General features: G+C 51.7%; 1 protein-coding gene and 1 pseudogene across 4 annotated transcripts in view; one reads left to right on the top strand and one right to left on the bottom strand.

The window, feature by feature from the left end:
- The window catches only part of LOC126929581 (uncharacterized), a 50,984-nt gene that overhangs the window by 5,061 nt on the left and 22,815 nt on the right, over positions 1-23,108 (bottom strand). For 2 of the 4 annotated variants that reach the window (XM_050746004.1, XM_050746005.1), the window contains exons 5-6: positions 4,863-5,090; positions 1,143-1,278 (exon numbers count right to left, since the gene is read on the bottom strand). In XM_050746004.1, the coding sequence (XP_050601961.1) occupies positions 1,143-1,278; positions 4,863-5,090 (364 nt within the window). Of the gene's footprint in view, positions 1-1,142; positions 1,279-4,862; positions 5,091-5,711; positions 6,638-23,108 lie in introns of those variants that run through there. The other 2 variants (XM_050746003.1, XM_050746006.1) reach the window with 2 other exon arrangements.
- On the top strand, positions 9,282-20,841 carry LOC126929585 (ral-GDS-related protein-like; annotated as a pseudogene).

Below are 23,108 nucleotides of genomic sequence, written 5' to 3'. Positions count from 1 at the left end.
AAATTTTTGCACCTCTCCACAAAACTGCCATCAGGGATGTCTCCACAAACCATTCATCCCAGGTGCGACACAGAGAAGAGCTTCTCGTTCTCCTTTTCCCTTTACCTCTTCCCTCTCACCTCATCTTGTTCATTCACTCATCCCTTTTCCATTCTCACTTTTAAGCATTAACCTTTCAAAAGCCTGTCTTCCCCTATAAGTAATGTATTGTAACTCCCGCCATCACCATATCCTTCTCCAACCCACCAAACTGCCATCCTGAGTTTATGGTAAGTCCATAAACTAAGAAGAAATGGGAAACATTCATTGCAAACTTTGCAGCCCCTCAGTCACCCAATGTGACAGCACAGATCTTCTGGTCTTTGAAGACACGTTGTTTTTTTAAGACAGGTGTCACTCTGTCACCCAGGCTCAAGTGCAGTGGTGCAATCACAGCTCAGTGCAGCCCCCGACTCCTGTGCTCGGATGATCCGCCTGCCTCAGCCTCCCAAGCAGCTGGAACTATAGGAACACACCACCACACCCAGCTAATGTGCTTATTTTTTGTAGAGATGGGGTCTTGCTATGCTTAACAGGCTGGTTTCAAACTCCTGGCTTCAAGGGATCCTCCCACCTTGGCCTCCCAAAGTGCTGGGATTACAGGCATGAGTCACCAGGCCCGGTCTGAAGACTTTTAAATGCTGCCATATTCAAGATGTGTTGAAATTCACCTGTGTTTGATGAGCCTGCTTTTTGCAAGTGAGTAATATAAAACACACTGAAATACCTTAAGCTTCTCAGACTTTGTACCTTCCTCTGGAATAATCAGTGCATCCCAAAAGTAAATCCATAATGAGGTCGTTTTTCCTTCCTCCTTGGCTATGAAATAGACAAGAAAAAGGCAAGCAAGCCATGTCCACCTCACTGTAGGACACTCTCCTGTTGCTTTTTGACTGTATTTGGCACGCGGGGGCCTGACTGCTTTCCTACTTCCTAAGCACAACTTCCTTTACCTAGGAAATCCTCAGCGCAACCTACATGGATTAAACCAGCTTCCTCACTTTGTTTCCAATATTCGTACAACCAAAATGTCCAGAAAGGGCAAGGCAACCTGAAAAAAATGAGGACGGGTACATTATCCCATGAGCCAAACTGCCACTTACACTGGTTAGTCATGAAATCAGCAAAATTCCAGATGAGCTCTCCAACCACGTATTTTCTGTGTTTTTGATCCAGACCCTGATGGTACTGCTCTAGCAGACTGTTCTGGTCATCTTCACTGAACATCAGAGATGGATCCTGGAATTCAAGGCAAAGAGAATTTAAGAGTCAGAACTGGCAGAATTGTAAATGTTAGATAAAAAACAAAGATCCACTTGATGGTGACCAAAATATCTGTTCTCTCAGGGGGCTGTAGTGACTGAAGGACTCACTGATGCTAGGATAAAGATAGCCAGGGAATGATCTAACCCAGAATAAAAAAGGAGGTTTAAAAAAAAAACAGGCCGGGCGCGGTGGCTCAAGCCTGTAATCCCAGCACTTTGGGAGGCCGAGACGGGCGGATCATGAGGTCAAGAGATCAAGACCATCCTGGCTAACATGGTGAAACCCTGTCTCTACTAAAAAAAATACAAAAAACTAGCTGGGCAAGGTGGCGGGCGCCTGTAGTCCCAGCTACTCAGGAGGCTGAGGCAGGAGAATGGCATAAACCCGGGAGGCGGAGCTTGCAGTGAGCTGAGATCCGGCCACTGCACCCCAGCCTGGGCCGCGACAGAGCGAGACTCCGTCTCAAAAAAAAAACAAAAAACAAAAAACATGGCCGGGCGCAGTGGCTCACGTCTGTAATGCCAGCACTTTGGGAGGCTGAGGCGGGCAGATCACAAGGTCAGGACATCAATACCATCCTGGCTAAACAAACAAACAAAAAAAAGCCATTAATTAATAACTGCTTTATTTATAAACGTAACTTGATATTCGATTCATCTTACTTTTCTTTTTTTTTTTTTTTTTTTTTTTGAGACGGAGTCTCGCTCTGTAGCCCGGGCTGGAGTGCAGTGGCCGGATCTCAGCTCACTGCAAGCTCCGCCTCCCAGGTTTACGCCATTCTCCTGCCTCAGCCTCCCGAGTAGCTGGGACTACAGGCGCCCGCCACCTCGCCCGGCTAGTTTTTTTGTATTTTTTAGTAGAGACGGGGTTTCACGGTGTTCGCCAGGATGGTCTCGATCTCCTGACCTCGTGATAAACCCGTCTCGGCCTCCCAAAGTGCTGGGATTACAGGCTTGAGCCACCGCGCCCGGCCTCGATTCATCTTACTTTTCCATCTCTATCTGCTGGTACAGTCTTAAGGCTGAACTACACTAGAAGTAAAAATATGCCTTGGGGCCAGGCATGCTAGCTCATGCCTGTCATCTCAGCACTTTGGGAGGCCAAAGTGGGAGGATTGCTTGAGCCTAGGACTTAAGACCAGCCTGGGAAATATAGCAGACCCCATCTCTACAAAAAGTACAAAAATTAGCCAAGCATGGTGGCACACACCTGGGGTCCCAGCTACTTGGGAGGCTGAGGTGGGAGGACTGCTTGAGCCCCAGAGGTCAAAGCTGCAGTGAGCTGCGTTTGCACCACTACGCTCCAGCCTGGGTGACAGAGCAAGACCCTATCTTAAATAAATATATGTTTGTATGTATGTAAAATGAAATTAAACCAGGCTGGGCATGGCAGCTCAGGTCTGTAATCCCAGCACTTCGGGAGGTTAAGGCAGGAGGATCACTTGAGCCTAGGAGTTCAAGACCAGCCTAGGCCACACAGTGAGACCCAGTCTCTACAAAAAGTTTAAATATTAGCCAGGTGTGGTGACGCATGCCTGTGGTTCCAGCTACTTGAGGGGTGGAAGAGGGAGGATCATTTGAGCCCAGGAGGTTGAGCAGTGAGCTGTGATTATGCCACTGCACTCCAGCCTGGGCAACAGAGTGAGGCTCTCTCAAAAAAACAATTTTTTTAAATTAAACTAAATAAATTCAGTTATCCTAGTCATATATCAAGACCTCAATAGCCACATGTAGCTAGTGGCCACCATTTCACACAGTGCATATAGGGGGCATTTCCATCATTGCAAGGGTTCTTTTTTGAAACAAGGTCTCACTCTGTCCCCCAGGTGGGAGTACAGTGGTACAATCATGGCAGATGGCAGCCTTGACCTACTGGGCTCAAACAATCCTCCCACCTCAGCCTTCCAAGTAGCTGGGACTACAGGCAAGCACAACCATAACCAACTAATTTTATTTTTTATTTTTCTTATTTTTTCGAGACAGAGTCTTGCTCTGTCACCCAGGCTGGAGTGCAGTGGCACGATCTTGACTCACTGCAACCTCTGCCTCCCTGGTTCAAGCAATTGTCCTGCTTTAGCCTCCTGAGTAGCTGGGATTATAGGCGCACACCACGACATGCAGCTAATTTTTGTATTTTCTTAGTAAAGACGAGGTTTCACCATGTTGGTCAGGCTGGACTCGAACTCCTGACCTCGTGATCCACCCACCTTGGCCTCCCAAAATGCTGGCATTACAGGTGTCAGCCACCACGTCCAGCCGCAACTAATCTTAAATTTTTTGTAGAGATGGGGTCTACGTTGCGCAGACTGGTCTCAAACTCCTGGGCTCAAGAGAGCCTCTGACCTCGGTCTCCCAAAGTGCTAGCATTCCAGGTGTGAGCCACCACACCCAGCACTGCAGAGGTTCTATCAGTGCTGACCTAGACCCCCTCGAGAGTTTCTTAAGAATTCAGAACTGGGGCTGGGCATGGTGGCTCATGCCTGTAATTCCAGCACTTTGGGAGGCCAAGGCAGGTGGATCACTTGAGGACAAAAGTTCAAGACCAGCCTGACCAACATGGTAAAACCTCATCTCTACTAAAAAAAAAAAAAAAAAAAAAAAAAAAAAAAAAAAATTTGGTGAGCGTGGTGGTGCATACCTGTAATCCAAGTCACTTGGGAGGCCGAGGCAGGAAACTTGCTAGAACTGGGAGGCGGAGGTAGCAGTGAGTCAAGATTGCACCACTGCACTCCAGCCTGGGTGACAAGATTGAACTTCTGTCTCAAAGAAAAAAGAATTCCGAGCAACTGCACAGAAACAGCTCCCTATGCGCTACCAGGCACTCTCCAGACCCGCCGCTCACTCACAAATGTAACACAGGAGCATGAACCCTGGCAGTCTTCACTCCTAAGGGCCACTTAACAACCTCTATCCATCAGGAAGCCTTTGATCTGGGCCAGGCTGCTGAACCACAGGGGTGAATTGTGCCTCTAAAGCTGAGTGTTGCTTCCCCTCACTGGGCTAACCCCCACCCTTGCATATAGAAGTTTCCCAGGGAAACTGCTGTCTGATATCCAGGAGCTCATGTAAAATGCTCCAGCAACCTGGATGGCCTTGGCCACCTCTAGTACTAGCCTTTCCCTCTGTGGGGCTCACTCCCTGACTCTTGCTTGTGCAGGCCAATCTACAGCGGCTGAGATCTCCTGCTCCCTCAGCCTCTTGGGTCACCCTGATGGCGTCATGGCAGGTGTCTGCAATCAAGAATGAGGTACCCACGGGCTGACTTCCCTGGTGTGGGGAACAATGCCTGGGGTCTCCAGACAGCCCACCCGAGGAAAAGAATCCAGCTCTGACACAGCTCAAAGACTGTGTTATGGACATGGAGAGACTTTCCAGGCCTGTCTCCTCTTCTGGCTCAGTGGATTCCTAGGAAAATTATTGACACACTGGGCTTAAAGCTCTCAGCCTCGGGCCCAAAATGCCACAGGGAATCAAATCAGTGTGACCAAGGACCAAAGACTTCTCCTTGGCTGGGAATGGGGGATCAGGGTTGCAGAGACCAGGGGCACAGAGTGATACCTGTGCCGTAAGAGAAGAAACTGGGGATCTGGTCCACCCCGGGCTCCTCCACCTGAGTGTGAGGCCTTGCTGGGCCCTGAGGTCACCTGCCCTTGGGAGTCCATTGTGACTGCAGTTCAGGGGGGTCAATGTCCTCACTGATGACAGAAAGAAGTCCTGGGGGATGCGGAGGGCATCGTGTAGCGGCAGGCAGTCTGGGTGGTCCACAGGTGTGCACTTCAGCATGTCCTGGGAAGGGATGAGGTGGTGAATTCAGGGCCGTGCTTCTGGGACTCAAATGAGAAGCCCCTGGACAATGCTCAGTCCTCACCAAAAGAATTCAAAGGGCAGGCCCTCAGGGACCCACACTCATGCCTGCAAAATCTGAACTGAAAATTAGAATCGGAGCAGCAGGGTTGACTCTAAAAGGGCCCCAGCTGGCTTTTCTCCCTGCTGCAGTCTTTACTCTTTTCTCCCGGCAGAGGCAGCCAGGTGGAGGCTCATCTCACCACGCAGCTGGGAGAGATACCCCTCTACCCACCCTGCAGCTGCTCCAAGGATACTGGAGACCGAAAGACAGGAGTTGGGGAAGCAGGATGTTCCTGCCTCCACTGAGAGCAAGTGGCCAAATGTCAAGCTCAGTAGCTGAGCTCTATTGAGGCCCTGGCCCTGTTGGCATGGTTACCACAGGTCAGGGAGGCATACTCAGAGCCCAGGATCCCTCTGCCTTACTTTTCAAATGGTCTGTTCTCAGTGACTCTGGTGCCCTCCCACACCGGGCTCAGTCTTCTGAGAAACTCCTAAGCCCTCTCTGGCCCTTCAGGGGCCTAAACACTGGTGCATAGGACCAGGATGCTCTGAGTGACTTACTTGGTCAATGGGCTGGTACAGCAGAGCTGTTGGGGACAGCAGAGAGAAAAAGGACAAAGACATACAAAGAATCACTCAACACCTCAGAGACCAGCTTTGTCCCCCACCCACCTTGCTTCCCACATGAACACCTGCTTTCAGGAAGCCAAAGAGGGTCCACAGCAGCCTCCACCTCTGTTATCACTCCCAGGGCAGACCAAGCAGCAAGAACAGGTGACACACAGACCTGGTGACCCTGTCCCCTCCCTATCCATGCCTACTCTCCCATCAGAACCAGCTTCTTCGACAGCTGCCCCAGTCCTGTCCAGGCCTTACCTGGCTCAGAGCAGATGATCCCCTGCACCTCCCACCCTGAATCACACGGCTACACCCAGCACATCCTACAGAGGCCCAGCACACTCTGGGTCACATCCAGAAACTCCACAATAGGGGAGGAGACAAGCTGTTTCCCAGGAAGGGCAGCTCCCCAGGCCTGGTCATTCTCAGACTCCTTCAGTCAAAGGCCGGCCACAGCCAGCTGGGATCACCATGCTTCACTCTGACCCACACGACTAACCTTGCCTCCTCTATGGGAAGAGGTCCCTCCACACAGCCTCAAACCCAGACATAACAGGACAGGACAGGACAGGCTGGGTGCTAGGGAGGCCAGCCAGATCTCCACACAAAGGCTCTGCTCTTAAGAAGGAGGTAGCCTCAGGGGCAAAGGTTTCCTGAAGCAACTCAGGTCAGGCCTCACATACAAGAGCCCAAAAGAGGCTACAAAAATACCAGCTCAGCCAGCCAAGAACCCAGGGCCACACCCTTCTGAAACCCAGACTCCAAGTGAGGATCGCTAGGATTCAGCAGAACAGCAGGACGTGACAGCTGGCGGACCAACACTTACCAACACCCTTCCAGCAAGCAGCTGTGCCTCGCCCCTGCCCACATGACTCACCCAACATCAGTCTTGCACCTGGATGCCTCTGTCCACAGGGTCATGATCTTTGACCTCCTGCCATAGGAGTGGTGAGACGCATGATGGTGGTCTGGGAAGAAGGATCCTAGACTGGGTGTCCCATAGGACCAGGTTGTGACAGATCCCACAGCCAACACTCATGCCCCAGCCAACCCCCAAACGCAACAGCTCCCCAAAGCCCTTGATGTAAATAGCCTGTGCACTGCTAAGCAGACACCTCAGGGAACAATCTGATGGCTGTGAAGAAGATGCAGCCTCAACAGGGTTCCACAAGCCTTCTGCAAGCAAAGCCTTCTTTGCTTCGGTGCCTAGTCAAAGCACTAGGGAAGATCTTAAAAGATAAATTCAGCATTGTGAGAAGCAGAGGGAGGAGTACAGCTTGAGGTTAGGACTTTAAGACCAGCCTGAGTGCAATGGTGAGACCCTGTCTCTACAAAACACAAAAATTAGTATGGCATGGTGGTACATGCCCAGAGTCCCAGCCACTTGGGAGGCTGAGAAGGGAGGATTCCTTGAGCCTGGGAGGTCAAGGTTGCAGTGCCCATGATCATGCCACTGTGTTACAACCTGGGCCACAGCACAAGATCCTGTTACAATCAAACAAACAAACAAAAAACCAAAGATGCCTGTTTTCTGCCCCATCAAATAAACCCAAATCTCTGTAGGGTGACACAGGGTATTCACATTTTTAAATATCTCCTTTGCTGAAGTAAATGTATAGTAATGGCTGAAAACCACTGAGTTATGTAAATACACTTCATATGACTTATTTGCAGCCCTTTCGTGTCTAGCAATTTCTACAGACCCTCTGTCGGCTTCGGAAGCCGGAATGGGCAGGGCCAGGTGTGAGGTGTCCTAGCACACTGAGGGTAGAGAACAGCTCACAGCTCAGGGGGACCCATTTCTGAGGCTAAGGCACCCACCAGGGGCTCCGCCTGTCTTCAGAGGGAAAATCATACCTCAGAACCCCAGAGACCCAAAAGAAAACTCGAATTTGGCAGATACCTGCCAGTGGGCCCTGGAGCAGCATCCCAGGGAAAATCGCCATTGCACCGTCAACTCCCTCCAGCCTTCTCTCAGGTCCCAGCAGGAGGTGGTTTCTGACTAAGCTCAGAGGTCTCAACAAACGGGTTGAACCTCAGAGGAGTTATTAACAGGCCTATAGTTACCTCAAGACTCCACCTGACCAGGGCCAAAAATGAGTCCTGGGAGGGCAGCCAGGAAGAAAGCAGGGCAGAGAGGAAACACAGGGAGAGGGGGCCCTGGGACCACGTCGGATATGGAGGGAACCAGGGGAACGAGAGCAACCCTAATGATTGTGCTCCCCACAGCCCCTGCATGCCTGTGTCCCCTGAGAATTCAGGGTGAGGAGCTCACTCTTACTCTTCACCTGTTCCTGGGCTCTGGCAGGCTGGCCTGCTTCCTGCCCCAGCCTCACCCACTCTCCCCACTCCTCACCACTGATGTGGGCAAGCTGATCTCTTTGGTTTGCTGGCCTCTCACTCTCTGCCCAATAGCACCGAGTTAACTTCTTTGCATGCTTTATTCTCTGTGATTAAAAAGGGAAGCAATTTTCACTAATGCCATTTCCCAGAGGAGAAAACAGGCACAGGGATGTTCTATGACTTCCTCATGGTCACCAAGCTACAAGTGGGAGCTGGGCTTTGAATGGAAGTCTATCCATGCTAAATTTGAGCCGTCCTCCAAAGAAAGTACAGCACTGTAAAAGCTCAGTGAATGGGGCGGGAGACTTCACTAAGGCCTGACCAGGCTGGTACCCTGATATCCAACTTCTAGCCTCCAGAACTGGGAGAAACATAATTCTGTTTTTGATGAGCTCCCCAGGCTACGGCTCTTTGTTGTAACATCCTGAACTACCCCAGAAGTGCGATTCCATCATGTGTGTCCTATTCCATCATTCAGAAGGGAGTCACTAAGCCCTCAGTGCTGTCTTTGTGGATGCTGCCCACCCTAGGCTGACATGGGGCACAGGGTCTGGGTCTAAATAAAATGGGAAGGCACTGGAAGGTGCAATGTCAGAGGAGGACGATGTCTGAATTTCATTTAATCTCAACCTCTACTGGTGCATCATGAAAGACGAGGCCCAGAGCAAAAGTGTCTTCTCCTGAGACCACACTGTGGACCCCAGGCCCACTGGAGTTCTCTTCCATGCTACCTCTCAATGCTTCTGGTATTTCTTCCATCTGTAAGTGTGTGCAATATCTACAGGGAACACCACACCATGAGTTTTATAAGATCTATCTCAAACACATCTCATGAGCTCCCTAGGAGGGAGATGCTAGCATAACCCCCATTGTGCATGCTGGGAAGGCCCCAAAACACCAAAGGAGTTCTCTAGGGTCTCACAACTGCTAAGGTTGTTTGACCCAGAACTGTCTCCTTAAAACTGGGACCCTGGTTACATCCAGGTCTTCCCAAGGTGCTGAAGGGGCACACTTTGGCATAATGGTGAAAGGTAAGGAGTTGACGGGGGAGGGTGAGTGGCCAGAAGCTCAGTGAGGCCTTTGAGTAGGTCTTATGGAAAGGAGGTGCTTACAGGATGGAACCTACAAGATGTGACCTCACTTCCTTGCTGACAGACCCCAACAGAACTTAGAATTCTGGTAACTAGGCACCCATATTATACACACAGCCCCATTTCCAGTTCATTTGGTAGTCGACACTCCGGAGAACATGTTCTCCTGCTGTGTCCCGACGTGCTGCCGACCTCCTCGTCACAGAAGAGGCCAAAACGAGAGTCTTTCCCGAGAATATAGACATTGGTTCAACCCTCACCCTCGACGCCTCTGGCCATTTGCCAGAAGGCACCCACAGGTAACACAGGGCCCAGGGCAGGCCCATCCAGGCCAGGCCTCAGCTGTGCCCATCAGGGCAGCACCGAGCCCCTCCCCATATATTTGGGGGAAACAGGATATGAGGGGCCCTCCCTGGACAGGAGCAGGTAGGTTGTCAGGTGTTTGGAGCCTGGTAGGCATGTCAGGTTCACAGCCCTGACCATGCCTTCAGGATGGGAAGGTGAGTGTCGAGGACACAGTTTGTCTGCTCAGATCTGAATTCCAAGACCTCAACCTGTCATCTGCCGGAGACCTCAACCTCCTCTGGCTGGAGGTCTATGCAGATCCTCCTGTGTGCCAAATCCTGTTGGGGAAGGGGGCACCAGGGAGGAGTTCTAATGGGGTATCCCACTGTGGGGTCAGCCAGGCAGGCCACTGACACCTCTTCGCCTGGCTCACTCTCTTTGCAGAGCTCCACACAGCAGATCAAGCAGGAGCTGTTGGATGGATTCCATTTCTCCACCTTCTTCAAAGAAGGGCAGGGGCCCCCTGCTACCAACCACGGCCAGTGCTGGTCTGGGGTGAGACTGGGCACAGAAGGGTCTCCACAGACAGGGACTCCAGAAAACCAGGGTGGGCCCAGGACTCAAACACGAATATGGGGACTCCCTAGGCTCTGTCCTAGGGCTTTCACACTTGAGTGAGCCACTGTCCTCTCCCAAAGGAATCTGGCTGCCATTAGTCCCCTGTGGCAACCTGGTTACAGGCAAAGTCCCTTTCACCTATCAGAGGAAGATCAGAGAAAATCCTTCTGTTTTCGCTTTATACTATGCCAGGAGTATCCCAGCATGTTGCTATAAGAATTGGGTACAGGCCGGGCGCGGTGGCTCAAGCCTGTAATCCCAGCACTTTGGGAGGCCGAGACTGGTGGATCACGAGGTCAGGAGATCGAGACCATCCTGGCTAACCCAGTGAAACCCCGTCTCTACTAAAAAATACAAAAAACTAGCCGGGCGAAGTGGCGGGCGCCTGTAGTCCCAGCTACTCGGGAGGCTGAGGCAGGAGAATGGCATGAACCCGGGAGGCAGAGCTTGTAGTGAGCTGAGATCTCGCCACTGCACTCCAGCCTGGGCCACAGAGTGAGACTCCGTCTCAAAAAAAAAAAAAAAAAAAAAAAAAAAAAATTGGGTACAATGGTAACACTGTAGCAACATACTCATACTGTTATCATTTTAACTCCCCACCCTAAGTATATGTCCGGCAACAGACAGCTCCTCTGCCCTGCGAGACCTCCTCCAGGACTTAAAATCCAACGCTTCTACACAAACAAGTTGGGAGGGGGGTGTTGATTACAACAAAAGAAGGTGAAGCTACTCTATGCATCTGTCTTTAAAGTGTCATCTCACAGAACTCATCCCTGCATCCCCACCAGGCAGGAGCTGTACCCTCGCATCTCACTGTAATATTCCTTAAGGGAGGCCATGTTCCACAGCGGGTCAGCCTCTCAGTGCTGATGGAGCCTGTCATGATAAAATTCCCCTCCTAGGAAGCCTTTCTACAGGCAGCATGATCCTATGTGTGTCCTAATAGGCTGGAGCAGTTTCCCAGGGCTGCCATAACATGCACGCTGACTGAAGGGCTTAACCACAGAAATCTGGTTCCTCACAATTCTGGAGACTGGAAGCCCAACGTCAAGCTGTCAGCCTGGGGTGGTTTCTCTGGGCCTCTCTCCTTGCCTTGGAGATGGCTGACTTCTATCTCAGTCAGCGCAGTGTCTTCTCTTGAACTTCTCTGTGCGCTCACCACCTCTCTTTGTAAGAACCCCAGGCATATTAACTTAGGGGCCACCCTAATGAAGTCACTTCACCTGTTACCTCTTGGAGAACTCTGTGTCCAGACACAGTCACATTTTCTGGGGTTGAGAATAGAAACAGTTACATTTGGGGGAGGGGACACAATTCAACCCATAAAATACACAAATTCCCTGTGGAAGACACACACCCGGGAAAGGGAAATCTGGGTGAAAGGATGTGCAGATAGCAAGTTTCAACAGCTCTAGCCAGTTGACTTTCCAAAAGGGCTCCAGCTGCTCACACGGTCACCAGCAGCCTCTGAAGGTAGCTGCTTCTCTGAACGCAGCCTCCCCTGAATACTAACATGCTTTTAACTTTTTGCCAATCTACTGTCTGTGTGGCAGAGAAAATCACCTAGTTTCATTTCCAGTTTCAAACATACATTTGCGTAACCTTTTACACCTTCAATACCTGCCTGCGTTTTCTCTTCCCCGAGTCGCCTGGCAGATCCTGGGCCTTGGGATGCGCTTCCTCCCACCCTGGAGTCTTCTGGCATTTTCCCCTTGGCCAGGGCTGGGATGGCCGTAGCTATTTCTCCAGACTCATGTTCATGTTAAAGAACAAAATCAATCATATCCCTTTAAGTCAAAGGGTTCTTCTAGAGCGTCTTGTCCTGTGTGCTGTTGCTAAAATGAGGAGGGGACGAGACCTCCCCAGGCCCTTCCACTCCATATCAGAAGTGGAGCCTCAGGTGGCCTAGAGGGAATTTCATCCAGTCTTCCCTGTGGAAGGTGCTCTCTTCTGACCCGGGTGCTGCTGAGCAAGCATCTGACATCCAAAAGCCCGCGTCTCCTCTTCTCCACCATGAGGGTGATTTTTGAGGATTGCAGGGATGATGATGCTGTTGATACAGAGGGTGCCGTTGCCCCACAGCTGACAAACACCATGATGATGCCTTGAAGGCATGAATCATTTTATCCTTCTAATGCGATTATTCTTTGAAAGCCTAGAACCCTTTTCACCATGGGCACCCAGGTTCTCCACATGCACAAGTCCCTGAAGGGTTGGTGCTTCTTGGTGTGAGTTCCAGATCCTGATTTTCTGGTGGTTCATGGTGTTACCACTGACTCCCATGTCCCTCCTTGTCCCCCTAGTATGAAAATGAGATCTGCAGGATGCCAACTTTCCAGTCTGGCATAGGGGAGAAGCTGTTGGAGTCCCTGGTTCCAGCCTTTCTAACTAAACCCATCTCCTCCTATGCCACCTGCCTGGGCCCCTCCTGGGACTTTATCACCGTGCCACACTTTTTGGAACTACTGGTTAGAAGGTGAGTGTCCATCCCCTCCAAGGCACGGAGGTGCCTCTGTCCCCTACTGGCTGGGTCTTGAAGATGCAGCTCTCCGAGCCTCGGATGGCTCCTCTGGAAAAGGGAGTAGTGAGAACATGAACCTCACAGGGTTCTTGTAGGGACTGAATGATTTAAGACATGGCAAACAAAGGGTTCCCTAAAGCCTAAAATTCTGGACAATGTGCTAGGGGTGCTGTGATTCATGTTTATTATTTTTCTCTTCCCACTCACTGAAGCAGCTCTCAGCATTCTGCCGCAATGGCCCATATCTCTTGCTGTTTGGAAAGGCACATAGAAAGCAAGTCTGCAATGGCATTGCTAAAGGATGTCTGAGTTTCCTTCTGGCTGGTCTTTCTCCTTGACACAGACAGAAGAGGGGTCCCTTGGTGCTGAAAAAGGAGCCACAGGCCCACTCAGACATCTGGAGATGCTCACTGGATTCTCCAATGGTTGGGGTTCACTCATTCCACACATACATACAAAACACCTCATTTGCTCTTCTTGTGGCTTGGCATAATTTCATAAACAAAGCAGATGACAATCCCTGGGCCTCAATTCTACTCAGAGTCAGGCGCTCACAGTAGACAGAATAAACAAATCATATCTACAGAACGTTAGAGGGGAAACCCTCATGGCCTCCTCTACGTATGCTGGCATCCTCCCAGATTCTGACTAGAATGACGGAGCCCAGCAACAAGTATAAACTGGGGGGATTTAGGGTTCTGAAGGGCCTCTTCACCCACAAAACATGGGGAGAAATATGTGGACTCTGGTTGGGAAGAGACTAAAGGAGCCCTGGGGTTCATACGTCTTATAATTCCCACAACAAGGCTGACATCTGGGGACTTCCCTCCTACAAGAGGCAAATAGTGAGTTCTGTAAATGGAGACTTAGGTCCCCTGAAAAGAAGGGGTGAAGCTGGGGTCACAGCTGGCCACTGAGAGACCCATCCCCAGCACCATGGCTTCCCAGCTCTCCCTGTCCTACTCCATCTGACATCTGCCCCTACCCTCCTAACCCCAGGACCAGGGGACCCAGAGCTGGAGCTTTGATGAGCAAGCTGCTCACAAATCTGCCTGGAGCTGAAGTCTTGAGTGTCCAGGTGCACAGTGCTGTGCTCCAGGGCCTTTGGGAAGAGAATGTCAGTGGGACGCCGGGGCACACAAGGGTCTGTAGAGCCCTGTTGCATGGCCAGGTCTGCCCCATCCAGGACAGCACTGATGGCTTGGGGTAGGGTGGGGCTGTCCTCTACACAGGCAGCAAGAGGCCAGGGACCCAGAACCACGCAAGGGTGCCCTGGAGGGTTGTGTGGGAGAAGGCCAGGCCTCTGACTCAGCTGTCCACTCCATCACCAGCACCACCACCTCCATTTTGTTCACCTGGCCCCCTGAAAACACTTCAGTTTGCTATCAGCCCCCGCAACAATCATCTTTCCGGATAAAGCTGGCCTTCAGGAACTTCGCCTGGCCCGGACTGGGCTTGGAGGACCACCAGGAACTTGTCCTAGGCCAGTTGGTGCTTCCGGAGCCCAACAAGGCCAAGCCAGATGGTGAGGTGGCTTGCAGTCTGGAAGACTTTCCGGGGGTGGTGTTTTGGGGCTACAATTCCCTTAAATTCCATCTGGTCATTTCTGTGCTTGGAAAGCCCAGTGAATAGTGACTGGTGTGGTGACCTTTTCTCCTTTTCCAGATCCTGCTCCGCCTCCTGGGCAACACGCATTAACAATGCTGGCCCTGGAGCCAGCACCACCACTGCTGGCGGACCTGGGGCCTGCTCTGGAGCCAGAGTCAGGTGCAGCCCTGGGTGCACCAGGATATCTACATTCAGCACCAGCACCAGCACCAGGGGAAGGGCCCCCTCCAGGGACATCACTGGAGCCACAGTCAGCCCCAGAGGCCCCCTGTCCCTGTCCCGGGACTGTCCAGAGCCAACACACTGAGGAGCTGCCGGACATCACGACCTTCCCTCCCAGGCTGCTGGCTGAGCAGCTGACCCTCATGGATGCGGTGAGCAGCTGGGCTTTGCAGGCCGTGCCTCTGGCACCAGCTGTCTCAGACTAGCCTCTCCCTGAGGAGCGGCCAATGCCCTGGGTCCAATTTCAGCCCCACTTCTTACCAACCATGGGATCTGGATGAGTTTCCTCACCCACAAGCCTTCCCTGTCTGCATGTGGACAGCAGAGATGGGAAATGACCCGTGCCGGCTGTACAGACTGACTGTGCAGACTGAACAACAGGGGATGGACAGAAAGCAGGACAGGGCAGGTGCTCACTGAGATGCAGGCAGGGCCATGGGTCACTCACCCAGCTGCTTAGGAGCCTCACTACCCTCAGCACCTATTAGGTACCTGATGCATACTAGATTCTATGGCAGACAACCAAACAGAGCCCACAGTTGCAGCTGCCACAAGGAAAGTGCACTGGTATGGAGAGAAGGAGTAGAGGGCTGATTGGGATGGGAGGAAGACAAGGTCTCAGGACGGGCTGGCCTTCTAGTTCTTGGAATGCAGATTGCCTGGGAGAAAATGTCACTCTCTCTTCCCACCCTTGTTGGGTTCTGGCCATGATGCATTCAGGGGCCTTGATCGGCAGAAGACCAAACCCAGGGACTCCCACAAGTCTGGAGCATATTTTAAAGCTTTCAGAGCTCCAGCTTGGTTCCTGCCAGAGACCATGGATGACTGTGAGCTCAGTCCCTGCCTGGGACTGTGGGTGACTCTGAGCTGGCGTGTGCTGTGTCCGTGACACTTTCCTCCTCCCCCAAAGGAGCTGTTCAAGAAGGTGGTGCTCTACGAATGTTTGGGCTCCATCTGGGGCCAACGACATAAGAAGGGGAGTGAGCATGTGGCACCCACAGTTCGTGCTACCATCGCACACTTCAACAGGCTCACCAACTGCGTCACCACCTCCTGCCTTGGGGACCACAGCATGAGGGCCCGGGACAGGGCCAGGGTGGTGGAGCACTGGATCAAGGTGGCCAGAGTAAGCCATGGTTGGGCCTTGGGATTCCCTCTCTAAAAATGGGGAACTGCCTCTTCTCCTCCCTCAGCTTTCAGGATTGGCATCTGTATCTCTAGCCTGAGCCCTGCACATCCCCTAGGCCCTTCTTGCCAGAGCTTTCCTGACCTTGACTCCTATGGCCCAGTGGTGGCTGCTCACTTCCAACCTGGGCTCTTCCTTGGGTTGCACAAAACTCCTCTTAGATGAGTGACATTCACTTAGCCCCAGGTGTGCCCTCCTGAGGCTCCCTGGGCCTCTGTTTGTCCAGGAAGGGAGATCTCAGCAGAGGGGGCTGAGGCTGAAGTGGGCTGGACTCCAACTCTGGACCTCACAGCTCACTCTTCCCTCTCCAGGAGTGCCTAAGCCTCAACAACTTCTCTTCAGTACACGCCATCATCTCTGCTCTGCGCAGCAACCCAATACATCGGCTACACAAGATGTGGGCAGCAGTGTCCAGGTGAGGAGGGCTCTCTCCACGGGAGCACCAGGGTTGACCTAGGGACCTATAGGTCTCCCCATGTGCCCTCAGTGACTCTGAAAGGTTCTTGGAGACCAGGGACACTGGAGGCAGGGATGGGCTGGTGGGTGTGGTCACTCAGCTGCCCTGGACTCCTAGGCAAAGATTTCCAACTCAGGACTAAGGATTTTTAACCATCAGGAACAGACTGGAGCCAACTGGAGGCTTTCAGGTGTTTGTACCCAGCAGTGGAACTGTGTCCAGCTGGAAGCTAACTGTGAACACGCAGGGGCTCATGTGAAGTGGAGATGGGCCAGGGGAGGAGCATGACAGGTCCCACCCTGGTCATCTGGAGCCCTTGTCATCAGAGGACCCCACTGAAAACTCTCACCCAGGAAGTTGGGATTCATTGGGTTTTCAAATAAAAGGGATTGCAACTCACAAATCTCCCTGATTATTCCCAAATTTACCCTTCTTTCTTTCCTCTGTCCATAGCAAAAGCTCAAAATATCTAAAAGAACTCTGCAAAAAAGACACTGCAGTGAAGAGGGACCTGCTGATCAAGGTACAGTGGAGTCTGGGAGATGCGGGACAAGTGTTTAAGGGTCAGAGGAAAGAGTGAGTTTGGAAGGGCATTGGACCCAGTGTGGAGTGGTTATTTTGTTTTGACTTACATACTAAAAGTGGACTTCAAAAATACCCTCTATGCCTACCTTGGGCCAACAGAAAGAGAGGTGTGAGGGTCCATGGGCACATGGGGGCACAGGGGCAGGAGGCCCTGGAAATGGGATGTGGCAATGGCTGCTGGGTTTCTGAGCAGGGGTGATGAGCTGCAGCATTAGCAGGGCTCTGGCTCCCATGCTGGTCCATGCTGCTGGCATGGAGCTTCCTCCACACTGAGGGGTGGTCATGGTAGGTGGGACTTTCTTCCTTTCTCAAACTGACCAGCAATTCCTCAGGAAGCCAGGCCTCTGCTGCTGCTTCTGTCTGCAGGGCACCTCCATGGGCAGGGGGCCTCTATCCGCACTGGGGGAAAGAGGGAACCACAACAGAGGAAGCTCATGTGCCAGGGAGTCCAGTGGACCACCCAGCTTTGGGTACCAATGGGCATACTCGGGACAGATGTACGTGTTTGCTGGGACTCCCTGCTCTGCCCTTTGTAGACACCCAAAAATGGTCATGTCACAGGATTCTCACCAGTTAGCAGTGACACATGCTCATGACAAGTATCTGGGGAATTCATGCATACCTCAGCGATACTCCCTGACCAGATCTCAGAATCTTCCATGCAAATGAGAAGGCAACATGTCACCCCACCCAGGATTCTGGAAAAGCCTGCCATGTCAGTCAGAGATGGCAGCTCAGGAGGCCACTTCCTGAGTGGAGGAAGAGAGAGTTCTGTGCACGGAACTCCCCTGGGGGATCATTGGCGAGGCAAAACCTTTTTCATGGCTCAAACCCAGTTTGTGTGGCAGAGACTCCAGTGGGGCTCAGATAGGCAGGTGCCACTTAACCAGGTCTCCTAAACCGCCCTGTCCCTTTCCCATCACGACTGTGCCTGGCTGGAGACCTAGACACTCAGAGACTCCAGAGAACACGACCCTGATGGGTGGTGGTGCTGGGATGCGGGGTGAAGGCAGCCGAGACAGAGACTCCAAGAGGGGATGGAGGTACCCTCTCTTTTGGGGCCCTGGGGAGTCACTGCCCACTCAGGGCCTCTGTTTCCTCATCTGGAAAATAAAGGGATGCTCAGCCTGTAGTGCGGGCCTCACAGGGTGGAAATGAGGTTCGAGAAAAGAAAGCAATTTGAGGGTGCTCGTGCCTGGTTCTTCCTCAGAGGGATGAGGGGGAGAACAATGGCAACAGCTACAGGTAACTGAGCACTCAGGAGGCCCTGTGAGGTAGCTGTGGTTTTCATGGCTCTTTACAGAAGAGGAAACAGTCACAGGGAGGCCTGGCTGCATGATTGGGTGACACACACAGGGAGTGTGGGGCTGGGCCAGTCCTATCAGCACTGTGCCAGGTGACTCACGCCAGTCCCTGGGGATCCAAGTGCGGGGTGGCTGGGGTGCAACTGGGGGAAGGGAGGAGAGCCTCACTCTCTCCATCACTGACATCTGGCAGGCGGGGATCTTTAAGGTGGCCACGCAGGAGAGGAACCCCCAGAGAGCCCAGATGAGGCTGCAGAGGCAGAATAAGGTGAGTGAGCCTGTGGCATGGAGGGACTGCAGGGGATCAGAGGACAGGGTTGCTTTCCCCACCAGCTGGAGGCCTCCATATCAAGGCAGCAGGGGCTTCCTCCCCAGCCCTGTCCTCTTGTGGCCACTGGGCCTGGAAAACCTCCATTTGAGAGACCAGAGCAAGACTCTGGGAAAGCTGGACCCAAGAGTGTTTGTGGGGAAGGGCAAGGCTGGGACCACAGGCCCTTGTGAGTTGTTAAAATCCCACCATAGGCCGGGCGCGGTGGCTCACACCTGTAATCCCAGCACTTTGGGAGGCCAAGGCGGGCGGATCACAAGTTCAGGAGATCGAGACCACGGTGAAAGCTGTCTCTACTAAAAATACAAAAAATTAGCCGGGCGCGGTGGCGGGCGCCTGTAGTCCCAGCTACTCGGGAGGCAGAGGCAGGAGAATGGCGTGAACCCGGGAGGCGGAGCTTGCAGTGAGCTGAGATAGTGCCACTGCACTCCAGCCTGGGGGACAGAGCGAGACTCCGTTTCAAAAAATAAAATAAAAAATAAAAATAAAAAAAATCCCGCCACAGAGAAAACTAGGAGTGCTTGCTAGACTTGGAGGTCAGCTGGGATAGAGGAGGCAGAGAATTGGGAAAGGCAGCTGAGGGTCTTTGGCTGCTCTAACCGGGAGACCTGGGGAGGAGGATTCTGGGAGACAGGGGCTGATGGGATTTCATGGGATAAGACCTTGGGCAGGCACCTGAGGACCAATACTCATCACCACTATCCCTCCCACCTCCCCACCCCTCCATGGCACAGGGCGTGGTCCCCTTCCTGGGGGATTTTCTGACTGAGTTACACAGGTTGGATTCGGCCATCCCGGATGATCTGGATGTGAGTTAGTCTGGGGCAGGCTGGTTGGGAACCAGGATCCTGAGGCTTGGGAGGAGAGGGGCCTGGACGGAGCATTTAGATCTCAGCCCTTGGAAAACCTCCTCTCCTGAGAGCCTCACAGCGGCTCCTGTGGGTGGGGGTGTCAGGCCCATCTCATCACCTCGGAATGATGGAGGCTCCATGGCAGCCACCAGTCCCTGTCCCTGAGTGGTGAAGCTGCAGAGCTATCTGACTGCAAAGCTGCTGAGGTGTGGGCTGAACTGGACTCAGCCTCTCCGTGGGGTAGTCCCGTAATAGGAGGGTGAAATTGAGCCTTTCCAAGGGCAGGCAGTTCCAGGGTCACTGAGTGCTTTCTTTCTATGAGAGACCTCAGTTTCTCTGTCTGTCATCAGAGAGGGTTGGGGCAGTGTCCCTGAGCCTCAGCTCCCTTGCCCCCTGCTCTAGAGCCCGGAGCCTGAGGGAGGTCCAAGTCCTGTCATGTGCACATCCCCTGACCCTGGTGGCCCTGGCAGTAATGCAGCATGGGAAGGGATGGGGTGGGGCTGGTTGAGGACCAGGGAACTTTCTGATGGGCTCTATCTGACTTCCAGGGCAACACCAACAAGAGGAGAAAGGTGAGCAGCTGGGGCACTCACATTGGTTGAGGGTGGGGATGTGGACCTCACAGTCCACCCTGGACAGGACACTCCCTGGCTCCATCCTCTACATCTTAGGTTTACTGGGAGGGTTTGACACACACAGGAGGAGAAGACCTATCCCAGTAGAGAAAGTGGGAAAGGCACTGGAATGAAAGACCAATTCCTGCAGGAGGGGCTGTTTACATCCAACTCTGAGAACAGGCTGGGGGCTGCATGGGGCCCCTTCAGAGAACGGCCCCAGGGACCAGTCCCTTCTCCTTGCCTGTCAAAGGCCCCCTCAGCGTCTTCCACCCAGGCCCTGTCAGCATCCTGTCCTCTGTCTCTAGGAGGTCCGAGTTCTGCAGGAAATGCAGCTGCTCCAAGTGGCTGCCATGAATTACAAACTTCGGCCTCTGGAGAAATTTGTCACTTGTTTCTCAAGAATGGAGCAGCTCAGTGACAAGGAGAGGTGAGGGCCTGGGAGATTGGCAGAGGGTGGGAGAAGGCTCTCCATTTTTTTTAAACATGGTCTGGCTCTGTCGCCCAGGCTGCATTGCAGTGTCACCATCTCTGTTCACTGCAACATCTGCCTCCTGGGCTCAAGCCCTTCCTCAGCCTCCAAGCAGCTGGGACTACTGCTATCCACCACCATGTCCGGTTGTTCTCCTGTTGTTGTTCTGGTACAGATGGGGTTTCATGATGATGTCCAGGCTGGTCTCAAACTCCTGGCCTTAAGCAATCCACCTACCTCAGCCTCCCAAAGTACTGACAGTACAGGTGTCAGCCACCCCACCTGGCCTAGAGGAGGCTCTCTGTGGATAGCAGCAGAGAGCCTGTGGCCATGACTCCACGGCCAGCATCAAGCCCTGTTGCATGGGTACCGCTAGGGACCCAGGATTCCAGCTGGGCAGGCACTGAGAGGGGACCTGATGTGTGGCTCATGGTGGCCTCACAGCTGCCTCACTGTCCTGCAGCTACAAGCTGTCCTGCCAGCTGGAGCCCGAATCCCAGTAGGCTGGAAACATCCTGCAGTGGCTGGGGCCGCACTGGGATGCTGGCCAGAACACCGGCTCTGCACCATCCTTCACCCAGACCGTGACACCAGGGAACCACATCTAGGTGGCTGGCAGCACAGCTGCATCTGGCCCCTGCTCTTCAAAACCAGCTGCTCCTGCTGGCCAGGGTCAGGCCATGGGACTTTTGCCAGGCAGGCGGGAGACCATTTTATCTTTATTTTCTTTAGTGTATAAGTAAGAGGGTTTTTTTAACTTTCATAAAATAAAATTTTAAAACACTATTCAGAATGTTCTATAGTTGTTGAACGAGAACAGTAACTCCAGCGCAGTAACCGTATGCCAGTCTTTAGGATTCATAGTCTAGCATGTCAAATTGAGGCTATGGCTGAACAAGTCATGGAACAGCATTCGCATTACACACGCCAACCATTTAATCTTTTCCTTCTTTATTCAAATTAATTATTGTTAACTTTGTTTAAGGAAAACAAAAAACAAAACAAACAAACAAAAAACAAAACAAACAAACAAAAAACCCTTAAAAACCATAATGTGTCACCCAATCTACCACACTTGTTTTACTGACCAGCTACTCTCAAACTTAAATTCTAGTTAAATTCAAGTTCCACTGGGTTACTCTACTTTTTTAAGTTGTAAATACTTAATGAATCACTTAAATATTTACTGAAGGGCTGGAGATGGGAGGTATTTAAGCAAGTGGTATGGCTGGCCTTCTCCAGAAGTCCTGGGCAGGTGGGAGCTGGCCATCAGTCTCTATGAAATACAGATAAACTTTTTCCACTGTGGATCTTCCCAGACTTTCTGACACCTCTCCCCTAAGTGAGTATCAAGGAAGGAGAGAATTGTTTGAACCCAGTATCTAAAGGATGTCCCACAGCTTAATTTGAACACAAGCCCCATTGTGGTATATCAGAAAAAAACAAGCCAAAGAAGTCAACATTTCAGGGTCTGAAACATGTAATGCCCCCAAATCAACACAAAATAAACACCTACATCCAGTCCTGGAGCCGCAAAGCTCCTATAAGAAAAATGGGAGTTTGTATTTCAGCAAAACTTCTATCTATGCATGCAGTTTGCAAAAAAGAAAGAAAACAAAAGCAAAAATTATCTATGGCAAGAAACCCTTAGACCATGCAATTGATTTGGCAATACCTTTTCTTTCTAATTCTTTGTTCTTTTTGGATGGGACACAAAAATCACTGCTAACAAATGTGAACACAAACACATGGGACTATACATCATCTTTTTTTTTTTTTTTTTTTGAGACGGAGTCTCGCTCTGTCGCCCAGGCTGGAGTGCAGTGGCGCGATCTCGGCTCACTGCAAGCTCCGCCTCCCGGGTTCACGCCATTCTCCTGCCTCAGCCTCCCGAGTAGCTGGGACTACAGGCGCCCACAACCGCGCCCGGCTAATTTTTTGTATTTTTAGTAGAGACGGGGTTTCACCGTGGTCTCGATCTCCTGACCTTGTGATCCGCCCGCCTCGGCCTCCCAAAGTGCTGGGATTACAGGCGTGAGCCACCGCGCCCGGTCTATACATCATCTTAGAGCTTCCGCATGGGAAAGAGAAACAACGAACCATTAAAGAAGGCATCCTGATAAGTTCATGTCCTTTGTAGGGACATGGATGCAGGTGGAAACCATCATTCACAGCAAACTATCGCAAGAACAGAAAACCAAACACCGCATGTTCTCACTCATAGGTGGGAAATGAACAATGAGAACACTTGGACATAGGAAGGGAAACATCGCACACTGGGGCCTGTGGTGGGTTCGGGGGAGGGGGGAGGGGTAGCATTAGGAGATACACCTAATGTAATTGATGAGTTAATGGGTGCAGCACATCAATATGGCACATGTATACATATGTAACAAACCTGCACATTGTGCATATGTACCCTAGAACATAAAGTATAATAATAATTTTTTAAAAAAAGAAGGCATCCTACAGATTGAAAGAAAGTTCAGCAGAATCATATCTGTGAAAGGGGTTGCAATCTAACATGTATGAGAAACTAACACTACTCTAACTCGGAAAATGAACACAACCTAATACCCAAGCTAAAACTGGGCAAAGAACCTGAACAGGCACATCTGAAAAGTAACCACGAAATTGACTGACAGGTCACAGAGAAGTTGCTCAACTTCACTAATCCTCATACACATGTCTAAGTGCAAACCACACTCAGATACCTCTCACTCTAATTAGAATGAAACTTACCAAAAACAACAAAAAACCCATACATTCACAGGCAGTGGCCAATGTAGAAATGCAGAAAAAGAGATTTTATACACTATTGGTGAGAATGTACATTACTATACACACGAAGCGGA

This window comes from Macaca thibetana, chromosome 10 (genome assembly GCF_024542745.1).
Source record: "Macaca thibetana thibetana isolate TM-01 chromosome 10, ASM2454274v1, whole genome shotgun sequence".
NCBI classification, from domain to species: domain Eukaryota; kingdom Metazoa; phylum Chordata; class Mammalia; order Primates; family Cercopithecidae; genus Macaca; species Macaca thibetana.
This window is presented reverse-complemented; position numbering and strand designations above follow the sequence as displayed.